Source organism: Hippocampus zosterae, chromosome 6, assembly GCF_025434085.1.
Source record: "Hippocampus zosterae strain Florida chromosome 6, ASM2543408v3, whole genome shotgun sequence".
In the NCBI taxonomy this organism is placed as follows: domain Eukaryota; kingdom Metazoa; phylum Chordata; class Actinopteri; order Syngnathiformes; family Syngnathidae; genus Hippocampus; species Hippocampus zosterae.
The window spans coordinates 7453690-7467097 of record NC_067456.1 but is presented as its reverse complement, the minus strand read 5'-3'; the positions used below and the strand labels follow the sequence as shown (position 1 = coordinate 7467097).

General features: G+C 42.9%; 2 protein-coding genes across 6 annotated transcripts; one reads left to right on the top strand and one right to left on the bottom strand.

Moving 5' to 3' along the window:
• Positions 1–87: 87 nt before the first annotated feature.
• On the bottom strand, positions 88–6682 carry znf131 (zinc finger protein 131). 4 transcript variants are annotated; one of them, XM_052068501.1, is made up of 10 exons: positions 6520–6682; positions 6283–6311; positions 5462–5504; positions 4736–4837; positions 4462–4606; positions 3525–3633; positions 3236–3421; positions 2338–2713; positions 2128–2258; positions 88–901 (listed from the first exon to the last, which is right to left on the bottom strand). In XM_052068501.1, exons 3-10 carry the CDS (start codon positions 5484–5486, stop codon positions 374–376), a joined length of 1602 nt encoding a protein of 533 aa, XP_051924461.1. In that variant the 5' UTR covers positions 5487–5504; positions 6283–6311; positions 6520–6682; the 3' UTR covers positions 88–373. The 4 variants fall into 4 exon arrangements, with proteins under 4 accessions (XP_051924461.1, XP_051924459.1, XP_051924460.1 ...); XM_052068499.1 differs by having other exon boundaries at positions 5369–5504; positions 6520–6675; XM_052068500.1 differs by lacking the exon at positions 6283–6311.
• A 3050-nt stretch (positions 6683–9732) lies between these two features.
• Positions 9733–13096, top strand: selenop (selenoprotein P). Of its 2 annotated transcripts, XM_052068526.1 has the most exons (5): positions 9733–9854; positions 10866–11099; positions 11195–11407; positions 11653–11770; positions 11913–13096. In XM_052068526.1, exons 2-5 carry the CDS (start codon positions 10894–10896, stop codon positions 12213–12215), a joined length of 840 nt encoding a protein of 279 aa, XP_051924486.1. In that variant the 5' UTR covers positions 9733–9854; positions 10866–10893; the 3' UTR covers positions 12216–13096. The 2 variants fall into 2 exon arrangements, with proteins under 2 accessions (XP_051924486.1, XP_051924484.1); XM_052068524.1 differs by lacking the exon at positions 9733–9854 and having other exon boundaries at positions 10825–11099.
• The last annotated feature ends 312 nt before the right edge of the window (positions 13097–13408 follow it).

The following is a 13408-nucleotide window of genomic DNA, read 5'->3' as shown; positions in this document are numbered from 1 at the left end:
CACCTGTTACACTTCATTCAACAGGCTCTAAGTTCACATTGAGACCAGATCATTATTTCAGGATATACTTTTTGTGAAACTGATGTATTCGAGTATACCAGTTTATTTTTACCAAAAAAAAAAACTTTGTTATAGCTTGAACAAAACCGCAGCATGACCACTGAGGAATAGAAGGTGTAAAGCAAAATTGTTTTACCAGGTGAACAAAGAAAACATTTTTTAAAATCGCTCATAGCTTCAATTGTGATAAGATGCCAACTTTTAAATAAATTCAACATTGTCCATTTGTCAGAGTTCAGGGGGTGAGATGATACAAAAAAAAAAAAACGAATTTGGTGTTTATCATCCTTCATGCATTGTTCAGCTCGCGCTTTCATATGACCACCGCTTGTATGGTTTCCTCCGTGTTCAACATCTCTTCCTCCAACTCAACTTCGACCTGAGGGTGTGCCACCTGCTGCTCGTCCATGTCGCTGGAGGCCACGCGCACCATCTGGATCTGCACGCCAGCCTGCTTCAGTCTCTCCACATCCTCCTCGCACATCTCGGCCACGCCTCCGTCCTCCACCACGACCGTGGCCGTCTCCTCCATTTCCATCACCTCGATTGGATTCACCGTGATGTTCTCTACCTGGATGCCATCTTCCAGCAGCACAGTTTCTGTGGCCCCGATGGTCTGCGTAGTGATGGTGAGCGCCGCCGTCGCTGTGGCGTCAGTGATGGCCAGTTCTTCCATGGACTTTTCATCCTCTATGGAGTGAACATCTTTGAGGTGCGCCTTTAGCTCTTGGGGATCAGTGAACCACAAGTCACACATGGTGCAGTGGTTGGGCTTGTCTCCCGTGTGGCTCACGAGATGATCTTTGAATTGGTCCCAGCTGTTGAACACACTGCTGCATACCTAGAGAACAAGGACAAAACCTTAAGACAGGGTACACGCAAACAGCATGTCATGCTACTTCTTTCAAATAATTCGTGAAAAACACTCCCTCGCCAACTTTTGTTTACGTTTCTAAATGTGGCACCGATACGATTGCACTGATTTGCACCATTTTTACATTTCATTTGGAAAAGAGGGGGACCTGAAATTCTGTATGCAATCAACCAATCCAAAGATCTCACATTTATTTAAAAAAAAATAATAATAATTTAAGGAAAAGAATGTACAAATGCGCTTGAATTTGTCCACTATTAATGGTCAACAGTGAATTTTAGTCCAGAGATGGCGTTGTGTGTCCCTAAATGTATTTTTGGTGTAGATTTCACTTGTTGCTGAACCTAACCAGCCATAAATATGACTAAATACATTTACATAATTTAATTATTACATTGGGCGGCCCGGAAGTCCAGTGGTTAGCACGTCGGCTTCACAGTGCAGAGGTACCGGGTTCGATTCCAGCTCCGGCCTCCCTGTGTGGAGTTTGCATGTTCTCCCCGGGCTTGCGTGGGTTTTCTCCGGGTGCTCCGGTTTCCTCCCACATTCCAAAAATATGCATGGCAGGCTGATTGAACACTCTAAATTGTCCCTAGGTGTGAGTGTGAGTGCGAATGGTTGTTCGTTTCTGTGTGCCCTGCAATTGGCTGGCAACCGATTCAGGGTGTCCCCCGCCTACTGCCCAAAGACAGCTGGGATAGGCTCCGGCACCCCCCGTGACCCTAGTGAGGATCAAGTGGCTCGGAAGATGAATGAATGAATAATTATTACATTATCACTATCATGAAAATCTGATTTAAAAAATAATGCAGATTCAGATTCAACGGGGGGGAAAATTCTCGAAATTTTAATTTTATTTTAATTATTTATATATATATTTATTTATATAAATTATTTAATTTAACATTTTAATTTTAAAAATAAATAAATAATTTGTTTTGACCAGGGTATTTGATCAAGAAAATTCCTGATAAAAACAACTGTTTCATTTTAGTCATGAAGCTTGATGCAGTTTTTTTCTGAGAAATTAAGGAAAATGTTTCAGGCTCATAATGCTAACAAAAAACAGACGAATTAAGTCGGTTTGATTCAACCTTGATAAAGACAACATATCAGTTCTGCTCAATACACGACAATGCAACAAATCAATGGTTCCATCTTCACTCATGTGGCATCTCGATGCGGTCAAGTACCTGGCATTCATAGAGTTTCTTGCGTCCTTTCTTGGCTCCAGCCCCATTTTGACAGGCCGCCATATGGCACTTCAGCGTGCTGTTCCTCGCAAAACGTTCATGGCAGTCAGGACATTCGTATGGTTTTTCACCTACGAATTCCACCCAAAAAAAGTAAGCAATGTAAACATGATGTTACAAAACGGTAACGACAATCCGTTTCTGCCTCACCGGTATGCTTTCGTAGGTGCTCCTTAAAGTGTCCAAAGTGGTCGAAGTGCTTCTTACAGTACTCGCAAACGTGAACTCTCTTTGGGGCTTTCTGGTTCTGAGCTTGCTCCTCTGCATCAAAATGGAAGGAGGTCAAGTGTTGATTCAAGGCGCCCTCCCGCGTGTACGCTTTGCCGCAGTGGCTGCACACGTGTGGCTTCTTCAGCAGACCAAGGTGCGTTTTCAGGTGCTGCTTGAGGTGGTAGTACAACTTGAAAGTTCGGTTGCACTTGCTACACCGGAACGCGTTGTCCACTTGGGAAATTTGGACCTCCACCACTTCCACGTTCTCCAGTACCTTGGAGGCTGTCACCGTTTCTTCCTGATAGAGGACTTCCTGTACCAACATAGACAAAAGGCATATCGACGGACGGGTTCACAGGACTTTGTTATCACTTTTGTGATTATTACATGCTTTAATTATCATTACAATGATCATCGCACATACTTTGTGGCACATTTTATTGGGGATGATAAAAGGAAAACAAATAATCACGCATGCATATCATTTATTAAGCACTCAGAGTACAAAAAGTCATTGCAGTACATATGCATCAAGTGAAACTGACGTATTGGGATGAAAATTATAGGATCTTATTATCTTTGATGCACATCATTTCATCACTTGTTTATACAAAGTAAAAAAATAATTGTTTTGTTTCACAATGAATTTTGATACTCATATTTTCCTTATTACCATTAAAATGAAAAAGAAAGGGTCATTGTCAGTTATTTTTCACTCATTATCATTATGACGATCAGCATAGCGAAAATGACGACATCGCTATTTTCGGGCTTGGTTCGGAAAGCAAATAAAAATCGTGTCACTGTCGGCTGGACAAAATGAAGCTTAACACACCTCTTCGATGTCTCCCTTCTTGATGACCTCGAGTGAAGGTTCCCCCTGCTGATACTTGCTGGTGATGTCTGCAAGCAGAGCCAACGCGGAGTCGTTTGATTGGGCGTTCTTTGCGGCGTCCACCACCTCCTCCAGCCCCGGGTCCTCCACCTCGATGGCACCGTCTGCTAGCATCTCTATCTCCACCTGGGAGAACATAACCCAGGCCAACCGACTTCATACCTCGTCAGCGTTTAGAAATTATTTTCACAAAAAGTGGTTTTAACCCTGACAACTAAAGAACACGAACCGGCTCCCCTTCCACTGTGGGTAGGGCTTCTGTGATGACACAAGACGTCTCTGCGATCTTCCTCTTTTTGTTGTTGCTCTTTGGCAGGACTGAAGAAGGCTCATTTATCCTGCAAGAAAACATGCTCGTTTTCATCTTTTCACAAAATTAAACTTTTTTTTTTGAATGGGGGTTCCAAACACAATAACAGCACTGCATAGACAAAAACGTAGACAGGAATCGCGCAAATAATCTCCTATTTTAACAAGATGTTCAAAGTTGAACTACAGTTAAAGTTAAATGTTTTGCTTTTAATTAGCAATGAAAAGGCATTTTGATTGTTATGCTTAAACAGGTAAAACAAGAGTGCCCAGCGTTTTTGAGGAAATTCCTTTAAGATGACAGAAAAAAAAAATGTTTTTTGTGTTACAGGCAGTACACATACTGAACATTTGTCAAGCTATCCGTTTTATTTTTTTGGCCTCAAACGAGTACTCTCTCAGATATTCATCTTTCAAATGATGTCAAATTTTGAGCAACAACCTACTGTTCCTGAAATACTGGCCTGCGCCCATTCAAATAACCAACTCATTTTTAATATTCCAAAAACATTTTGGCCCACAATGTTGCTGTACTTACTTTTACTAAGAATGATACCACCCTGTTTCATCACAAAATACCTGTACAGCCTACAAGGCACCTGGAAAGTCAAAGTTTCCTGTCTAATGAAAGAAAATGATGCTGCATGTACTGTAGTTTTCTGGAGCACACGTTGCAAAACCTGTCAATAGCATCATTTGCCAAAAAGAAAAATGAAAGACTCATCCGTAAATAAGCACATTACTTGGACTAAACACATATCCTCAGCCACAATATGCGGACACGTCATCATCGTTTTGGTCAAAGAAGGCGCCTTTCAAACACCAACAAGGATAAGTTCATTTTAAGCAAGACTCACTTGTTTGCGAGTGCCTTGATGGCTTCCTGCATCTGGAGGTATTCAGCAGCCTTCCAGACGTCAAAGGCTTCTTCTTTACCCTCCACGGCTAACGTAGCCGTGTACGTGAACTCCATCAGTTGCTTGAACGCCATGTTACTCACTCCTGAAAGAGAACGACAACGCGACAGTGGCGGGTTCAGTTTCTCATGTTAAAAAGCCAAAAACAAACCAACCCCACCAACTTTACAACAAATAGACGCAGGCGACATCTGCAAGTTATCAAAAAGCGTACCTTCGATCTCCACCAGCGGTTCCTGGGTAAAATCTTGGAAAAATTTGTGAAAAAATTGACTGCAGGCTGCCAACACCGCCTTATGTGCTCGAAACTGGTGCCCTAAAGGTAAAACACTTGTTTAGGAAATTGAAGCAGCGCAAACTTCAGACTTGCACGACACAGCTTGAAATTTGATTTTATTCCTCTCAAGTGACGCAAATTGTTTATGTGTTATCACAGCGTAACCAGAAAAAAAAGGGAAAAGAATTGGCTATCGGATCGGAATCAAGCCCATTCCGATTAGGCCTCTTCTGAATGCGGGGTAAAAATCCAATACGTTGTCAGGAATCTGACAATGTGAGTGTAGCATAAATGCACAGATTGAAAATATTCATTAGTAGTGAACGTGACGCTGACATAAAATCCATTTAAAAAATTGTGACTATAAGGTAGATTGGACAAAATGTTCGTGTGATCATTTTCTTCATTGCAATATCATCCAGCTCTATCATAAAAGTATCTGTGTCACTTATACATGTAGGAGGGAAAAATATCACGTTTATCTAGTTTTAACTGTATGGACATCGTTATTGACCACTTGGTCCTGCAGTGAAATTTCAGCCACAGAGGATGTATCCAAGATTCACCTACCATCTACAATCAAAGTGATATCTGTGAACTGGTCTAACTGTCGCTGTTCATTGAGTTTGTCCATCATGACTTTATAGTGAGCGGGGAACTCACTGCCTCCAATGACTTCAGCCGCCATTATTCACCAGATTCTTTCCTATCAGAAAAAAATATCAGAAAACAAATTAATTCATTCATGTGTGAAAAGAAAAAAAACATCTAAATTGGAATTCTATGGACAGTGTATGGACAATGTAGAGCAATGTGGAAACGTCTATGCGCCACCACTAGTCTTGCTCTTCATGGGGGGCATTTAAAAATTTGCTTTTTAATTGCTTGGACTTGTACTCAGTTCGGTTTCTGGAGTATCCGACCATGCATCAAGTGTGAAACCAAACCACCAAAGTAAATCTTTTGTCAGGGGCTTGTTTATGTAAGGCAAGAGCATTTGTTTAGATTAGCCCGCAGTGTCTTCATTTGCCATCATTGCAACATTCGGAGAAGCAGGCAGGATGTAAGTGTTAATAAGATGAAACTATTTTGTGTGTCTAAATTCTTATTTTTAAATCGTGCGACTACATTTACCACCTGTTTACCGTAGGTCACCCAGAAGTAGAAGTTGTGTATATATACCCCGAAAAGAAACAAGGTGATGCAGAATGCAGTACACATAGGAGAGATCCAAATGAGACACAGGTCGTAAAGCAGGAAAGTGGTGTTTGCACAATGCCTAAAAAAAAACGGACTAAGTTTAAAGCCAGACTATTTAAAACATGTGTGCCTTGACTATGAAGGAGACACGACGGATTTCATTGCGGCGCGACATATTTAATACCACCATGCTAGCCTGACTGCACTTCCACGTTAGCGCGCCCAAATACAAAACAACTACATCCAAGTGACTTTCTCCAGTAAAATCCTCCAAATTGACTCACCTGTGTCGAATACGTCTATGCCACCATCCCTGTAATTGAACATGGCCAAAATAACCATATAGCACCAGCTGAGTGTTATCGATAACATTAACAGGCCCCTTAGCACGCTCGACATTTCGTTGACAATCAACATTACGTCATCAAACCGCGCATTAAAATACACTTTTTCCCCGACACCTTTTCCGATTGTGACCGCCACAGATCACAAAATGCGAAGAAAAGCGTCGCTAAGCATACCTCGAGGTCGTTTATGGTGCTTTGGAGAGTTCTTTGTCGGTGATCATTCCTTCGACGCATGTAGCGCTGGCTGTGCTTGTCTCGCTTGCTCCAAAAAGGGCGGTCGTTGGACGCAAAGGCCTCCGATTCCCAGTAGCCTTTGCGGCCTTAAAGGACGCCTTGTTGCTTGGCGACAGCCTTGTATTGTTTACGATGAATTAATTTAATCGCAAATTAATCATCCTTGTTAGATTTTACCACACTTTCATTCATGGACTGCTTGATTTTTAAACGAACAAACATTCTTATTAGTGTAAAACAATTAATTCTTCCATTTAAAAAGAAATCTGCGAATTTCCAGTGCAGTTTTGTAGACGGCCAGCCGAGGGAAATTGTAATTTTTCAATTAAAACACTCCCCCCCGGCCCCTCCCCATGTTCAGCAGTCACTCCACTTCATAAAAAGAACATTGTGGAGGTTATTTGCTCCCTTGAAGTGCAGTAAGTGTTTAAACTATAAAGGACATTCGATAATAAACTACAGCTGACCATTATGTAATGTAAACTATAGCCAACCATTATTATAAGTTTGTAATAACATCTGTTGCCTATTCATCTTATTGTTGGATATCCCCTGGTTGTAATACAGTTTACATGTGTAAAAGAGATTAAAGGTTTTAAATGTGACAAAACACAGCATGCTGTAAAGTTCTTTAGATTCTTTAGAATTTTCAAAGTACCTGTAGCTCCAGCTTCCTTCCACATTCAAAAAATATGCATGTTGGGGTAAACAAAAAGGTCCCAGCTCTTTTCCCTGTGCCCTGTGTACAAAGCAAACAACACTGTACCTACTGTGAAACAAAAAGCAGGCTCTGTTATGACATGAGGCCGCTTGTCAAGTCAAGTCAAGAGTATTTATAGAGCACTTTCAAACAGCCATCGCTGCATACAAAGTGCTGTACATGGAGCAATTTAACATGCACAATAAACAGTAAGACAAATCGGTAATGAAGGCGGTAGAAAGCACCAAACGGTAAAACCAAGAACAAATCTAAGTCATGCTGAGTCGAACGGCAAAGCATACAAGTGAGTTTTGAGGAGGGCTTTGAAGATGGGCAGCGAGGAGGCTTGCCGAATGTTCTGTGGGAGGTCATTCCAGAGAGAGGGACCAGCAACAGAAAAGGCTTGATCCCCTCTGAAGGCTCTGCTTGTCTTGAACCTGTGGTGGGTGCAAAGAAAGCCTCAAGGCCAACATGGCATTCTGGAGCAAAACGTGCTGCCCTGAGCCAGAAAGCTTGGTTACAGTTGCAGGTCATGGGCTTTCCATCCATCCATCCATCCATCCATTTTCTGATCCGCTTACCTTCACGAGGGTCGCGGGGCGTGCTGGAGCCTATCCCAGCTGTCTTCGGGCAGTGGGCGGGTTACAGCCTGAAATGGTTGCCAGCCATTCGCAGGGCACACATAGGACAAACAACAATCCGTACTCACACTCACACCTAGGGACAATTTCGAGTGTTCCATTAACCCGCCACGCATTTTTTGGGAATGTGGGAGGAAACCAGAGTACCGGGAGAAAATCCACGCAGACACGGGGAGAACATACAAACTCCACATAGGAAAGGATTGAACCCTGGACCTTTGCACTGAGAGGCCGACGCGCTAAACAGGCAGCTACCGGGATAAAGACACGGCTAATTGAAAGAAGAAAACAATAATAATGGCTGAGAACAAAATTCATTGAACAATTTTAATTAAAATAGTGATATAAACACGAGTGGACATCTTTGAAAAAAAACGAAACATGCAGCCCGGAGAAAGCACCAAGTTAAACTCCCAAATTTGTACCATTTTGAGGGCGCTTGTAAACATATACTGCAACCATTGTCTTTGAACCTCAGAAGGTAAATAAATAGCAGAATGAATCATAAAGCTCACTCATGTACCCTTGACTTGGAGATGAAAGCGAAACCTCGCCTGACTTTCTTCCTTTACACCAAAGCCCTGTGCCGCTCTCACAATCAAGGGGCCCTTTTTCAGCCGAGGGTATGAAAAAGCGCTGACAGCCACAGATGTGCCGAAAGCGATGCTTGTTAGGTCGATGCGCCCTGTGCGATGCCAGACTTTGTTAATGAGTAACATGAAATTTCAGGAATCATCTTGTTCAGGCAAGGGCACCCTGGATCACGCCTTGCACTGCTGTCTCTTTTATCCTCATTGGGCTCATCTGCTTTATGAACCGAATAAATTCAGACAAGAACTTTGATTGTCTTGGCATGCAAGTAAAATTATGCAACGCATAGTTTTACACCTACTGTCCTAGTTCATCTTCTAATGAGTTACAGCGGGTCCACTTGTGTGATGATATGCAAGACTTTGGTAAAGCTCGCGAGGCTTCACAATGACTCCCAAGCTTTGGAACAAATTAATTCTCTGTTCTCTATCAAATAGGACAAGGTTTTTAAAAATTAGAACTCATTATTTTGTAGAATTTCACAAGTCCACCACTGTAGTTAGAAAAGTCAAGAGCAAGACGGCATATTGTGTAGCCGTCAAGGTTTAGGAAATGTTGATTTTCACTTGCCGATGTCTTCAAGTTTATCGCTTCTGCTTTTAAAACAATTTTGGGTCGAACACGGCTCGGATATTTGACCGCAGTGGAGCCTCCACACCCCCTCCCATTACTTCTTTGTCATGGCCTGCCTCTGCATGCACTTAACATGTCAGCTCAGACTTTGATCCTTTTTATGACCCCCCCCCCCCAAAAAAAAAACTTACTGGTATCTTCACACTATTATGATCAAACTTTCTCTCAAAATAAATTCATGTATCTAATTCTACCACAAGCTGAGGAGTTCAACCTTCCTGTCTTTATATGGACTTTGCACAAAAAGTCTGGCCACCCACCTGAGATCCACCCTTTGTTCTTTTCCAGCTGTCTTCTCTCAGAATGTGTTGCACAACTTGTTGTTTTTTTCCACTACCTCCATGCCTACAAAAAGCAAAGTATGAAAGGTGTTGCTTCTGAAATCGCAAAGCAAATAACATGCACGGTCTTCGGCATGAACATCTTGTCTTGAAATCATTCAATCAGTCAGCCTGTCAGCGATTGCTCATCATTTACAAACAAAAGCAATGTTCGCAGTAATACTGATGTGATTTATAAGGTAAATAAAAAAGTGTCGCTCTCAGCAAAAAAAAAAAAAAGAAGCTCAGATTGACCTTTGTACTGCTTTTGGTCGGACAAAAACAGGCAGAGTATAAAAGGAGGGGGGAGCAGCTGAAGGGCACACTTGTTTTTGTACAAGGTTGCTGCTGCAAGTCAACGCTGCGGAGAGACAAACTTTCGACTAACAGGTATAAGACGCATTTTTAAATGACGTGAATGAACATTTGGAGCTTTGCGCAAACGCATTTTGCCACATGTGAATTTTTTTTGGGTGGGGGCATTTTGGGACTCATTTGTGCTGATTATTTGCATGGAAAGAACACAAAAACAGATTGCTTGCTGAAATGAACGCGAGTGTAGCGCGGTGGTCTCTTAAGTGGGGTTTGCATGTTTTCCCCTTGTTGCCGTGGGATTGGTTTTTGTCTTTTCATATTCTACCAACTTGCCTTTTAGGTTCTTAAAACATGCAAACTCCACATAAGAAGGTCAGAACCGGGATGCCCGAAAAGTAGATCATACTTCTGCCTGACAGGAAAACACAACACTATTAAAAAGAAATCATAACCCCAAAAAAACAACAACAACAACAACCCCAAAAAGCTAAAGGTGAACTCAAAATTGCAAAGCGACAACATTTTAAGTTGGGAATTGCAACTAAATGTTTTCAGCTTTGCTCCTGTGAAAACTGGCCTATGTGCATTTCGGAACAAAGAAATAAAATTTGCAGAACTGTTGTCGAGTTGTACTCAACCCGAACTTAAAGATTTTAGTGACGACAATTCTTAACTTGTTTTGGAGCATACAGCTTTCTTGCTTTCTTGTATTAACTAAAATTATTATCTTACATATCAATAATTAAACAAACAAACAAAAAAAAAATCAAAAGTGAAATGACTATTTTCAGCCAAAAATACAGGTTGTGCTTTTTACAGTGACGATTTATTCATATTTGTATTATTATTTCTCCAATAACAAGGAACTAAACTGCACAGACAATTAATAATCAATGTATCGCACTCTAAATAATTCCAACCAAATATTTCAATGCATTTATTCCTGAAATGTACCTTTTCTGATGATACAAGGTGAAAATGATGGCGGCGCACTAATTTCCATCCCATTCCCTAAAAATCCGCTTCAATTTACATGAGGGACATTTTATCACGAATAACTTTGGTGTTCTCTTTCTCTCTCAACAGATAAGGGAGGCGAGGAGGTGCAGGAGGCATGTGGGCCAGCCTAAGCCTGCTCCTCGCTCTCTGCCTGCTCCAGCGGGGCGCGGCGGAGAGCGAGGACGGCGTCGGCCCCCGCTGTCAGCCCCCACCCGACTGGAGGATCGGTGGGGTGGAACCCATGAGGGCGTCAATGGGGCGTGTGACAGTGGTGGCCCTTTTGCAGGCCAGCTGACTGTTCTGTTTGGTGCAGGCATGCAGGTATGCGTCCCAGCAACATTTTGTGACAAACGTTTATCATATATTGTATATATATGTATATATATATATATTTTTTTTTACTTTGTCCTCTCTAGAATGGATAGCCTGCGCCTGCAGATGGAGAGTCAGGGTTTGAAAGATGTGACCTACATGGTGGTCAACCATCAGGGAGCGCAGGCACAACAGCTGCACCCCATGCTGGAGCAGAGGTTGTCCGCCAACATCGCGCTCTACAAACAAGAAGAGAACCAGCCCGACGTGTGGCAGCTGCTGAACGGAGCCAAGGATGATTTTTTCATCTATGACAGGTTTGAACAACTGGACGTGATCCTCAATTTGCATATTTGAGTGGTGGAATTCTCAATTTACGACAGCGTTTTAAGGTTACGAGCCAATTTAAAGAGAATGCATTCACGCGGCACATTGTGTACATTTCAGCGCTCAAGACACTCTTGTATTTACTTGACTGAAGAACTGGAGGAGCGGACTGTGGTCCAGTGGTTACATATCCATAATCGTCTACTTTTTTTTTTTTTAACCTCTTGACCATCAGATGCGGACGCCTTACTCACCAAATTTCCCTCCCGTATTCCATCATTGGCCAAGGCCACATCGAGGGTGCCATCAAGGACACCTACTGCAAGCGATTATGTGGCACTTGCACATATGAGGTCTGATTATCATTATCACACACACACACAATACATATATTTGTCAGGTTCCTGGGTTGGCGCTCGAGTGTCCTCTATTGACAAGCTGCCACTGATTCAAAATTTCAAATGCGAAACCAATTTCATGTGAATTTTCCACCAGAGTGCTGAAATCCCATCAGAGTGTCAAGTAACTACAGAAGAACAACGTCCTGATGCTGCCCCGGCAGTTGACGCAGAAACTGGACACCACAGTCAACACCATCATGGGCATCACCACCATCATCATCATCATCATCATCATCATCAGCAGCAGCATGGTCAGAATGGGCACCACAGCCATCACCATGGAAACTGCCAGATGCAAAGCCAAAGTCAAAACGGTGTAGGGCCACAAGCTAGTCAGGGGCAGTCACACGTGGCTCCCCAGGAGGCGCAGGGGATGCCGGTGATGCAGCGACCGTGAGCGCCCGAGACGTCAAGGTGAAAATCCAAACACGCTTGACGTTGGGCCGTCGCATCCAACAGTGAAGCCGCTACTGCGGCCAGCTGATGCTGACACTGACGGAGGCTGTTGGGCGAGACGGGCGAGCCTAGCTTGTGACGCTGTCAGGAGGCGCTACCCGCCACATGACGGTGACACGGGCAGAGCGAGGCCGATCACGTCAGCGAGAACTGACAGTGACGCTCGCGCCCGGCCGACTGACAGCTGCCTCGGCCGGACCGGTGAGCCTGACCTCCGGGGGTCGTGAGCTGAGAATGAGGCCATATGTAAAGCTGGCCGTGATGTCATTCTCGAGTAGGAACACCAGCTCACCTCACCCGTCGTCCACATAGGCCACCATGTTTCCAAATGACCCTTTCCCTCTTTTGGACCCTTCCATCTTTTATGAAACCAGGTGCATAAACTATGCTCTAGTGGCGTCTGGCTGAAGTCAGGATGGGAGGGATGGGAGACGAGTTCTTCGGAAACATGGTGGACTCAGTTTTTCAGAACAGGTTTTCCCAACCTATTTTGAGCCAAAGCACATATTTTGTTAGGAAAGTCTTACGACCTACCACCAAATAAAAATGTAAAAATATACAGATATGTGGATCCTCCGCCTAGTCGCAGCTTGCGAATTAAACTATTTGTGATTTTTTAAGGGACAGGGGACCTATGCTGCATTATTCATTGAAAAATTCTCATATTCGCCGTTTTTTTGAGCAGTAGTACTACTACACTACTCTTAAAGGGGAAGTCACCTCAAAGATATTCTTTACAATATGTTCTATGCACTCCACGAGTCTAAACATGGTATTGCGATTAAAAGTACATTGTGGAAGATGTATTAAGTAGCAAAATTCGCCCGTTAATTTTTGTATTCATCTCAGAGGGAACCGTTTTGCCATGCACTGTCGTCATTACAGTGCTAAGAACTCATATCAATGGTCACCTATTTTCCGGGTTTGGTCATGAAATGTTGGGCTTTGATGCCGTTTTTCACTTACTAGCATGCGTCAGTACAAGGTACAATGGCCGTTGACTTCGACGGACACAAACGGTTGGATTTTTCCGCTTCATCTGCCAACACAATATACATCTGATTACTGTGATTAGACTCGTCTGGGGCGTATAGACGATATTGGGAAGATTTTGGACTTGACTTCCCCTTCAAG

Excerpts from the sequence above, each read along its gene's own strand:
- znf131 (XM_052068499.1), bottom strand. The coding sequence starts at position 5,486 with ATGGCGGCTGAAGTCATTGGAGGCAGTGAGTTCCCCGCTCACTATAAA. Across the intron at positions 3,634-4,461 it reads ATCAAGGCACTCGCAAACAA|GATAAATGAGCCTTCTTCAG; the intron begins GTGAGTCTTGCT and ends GTTTTCTTGCAG. Across the intron at positions 2,259-2,337 it reads GCACCTACGAAAGCATACCG|GTGAAAAACCATACGAATGT; the intron begins GTGAGGCAGAAA and ends TGGAATTCGTAG.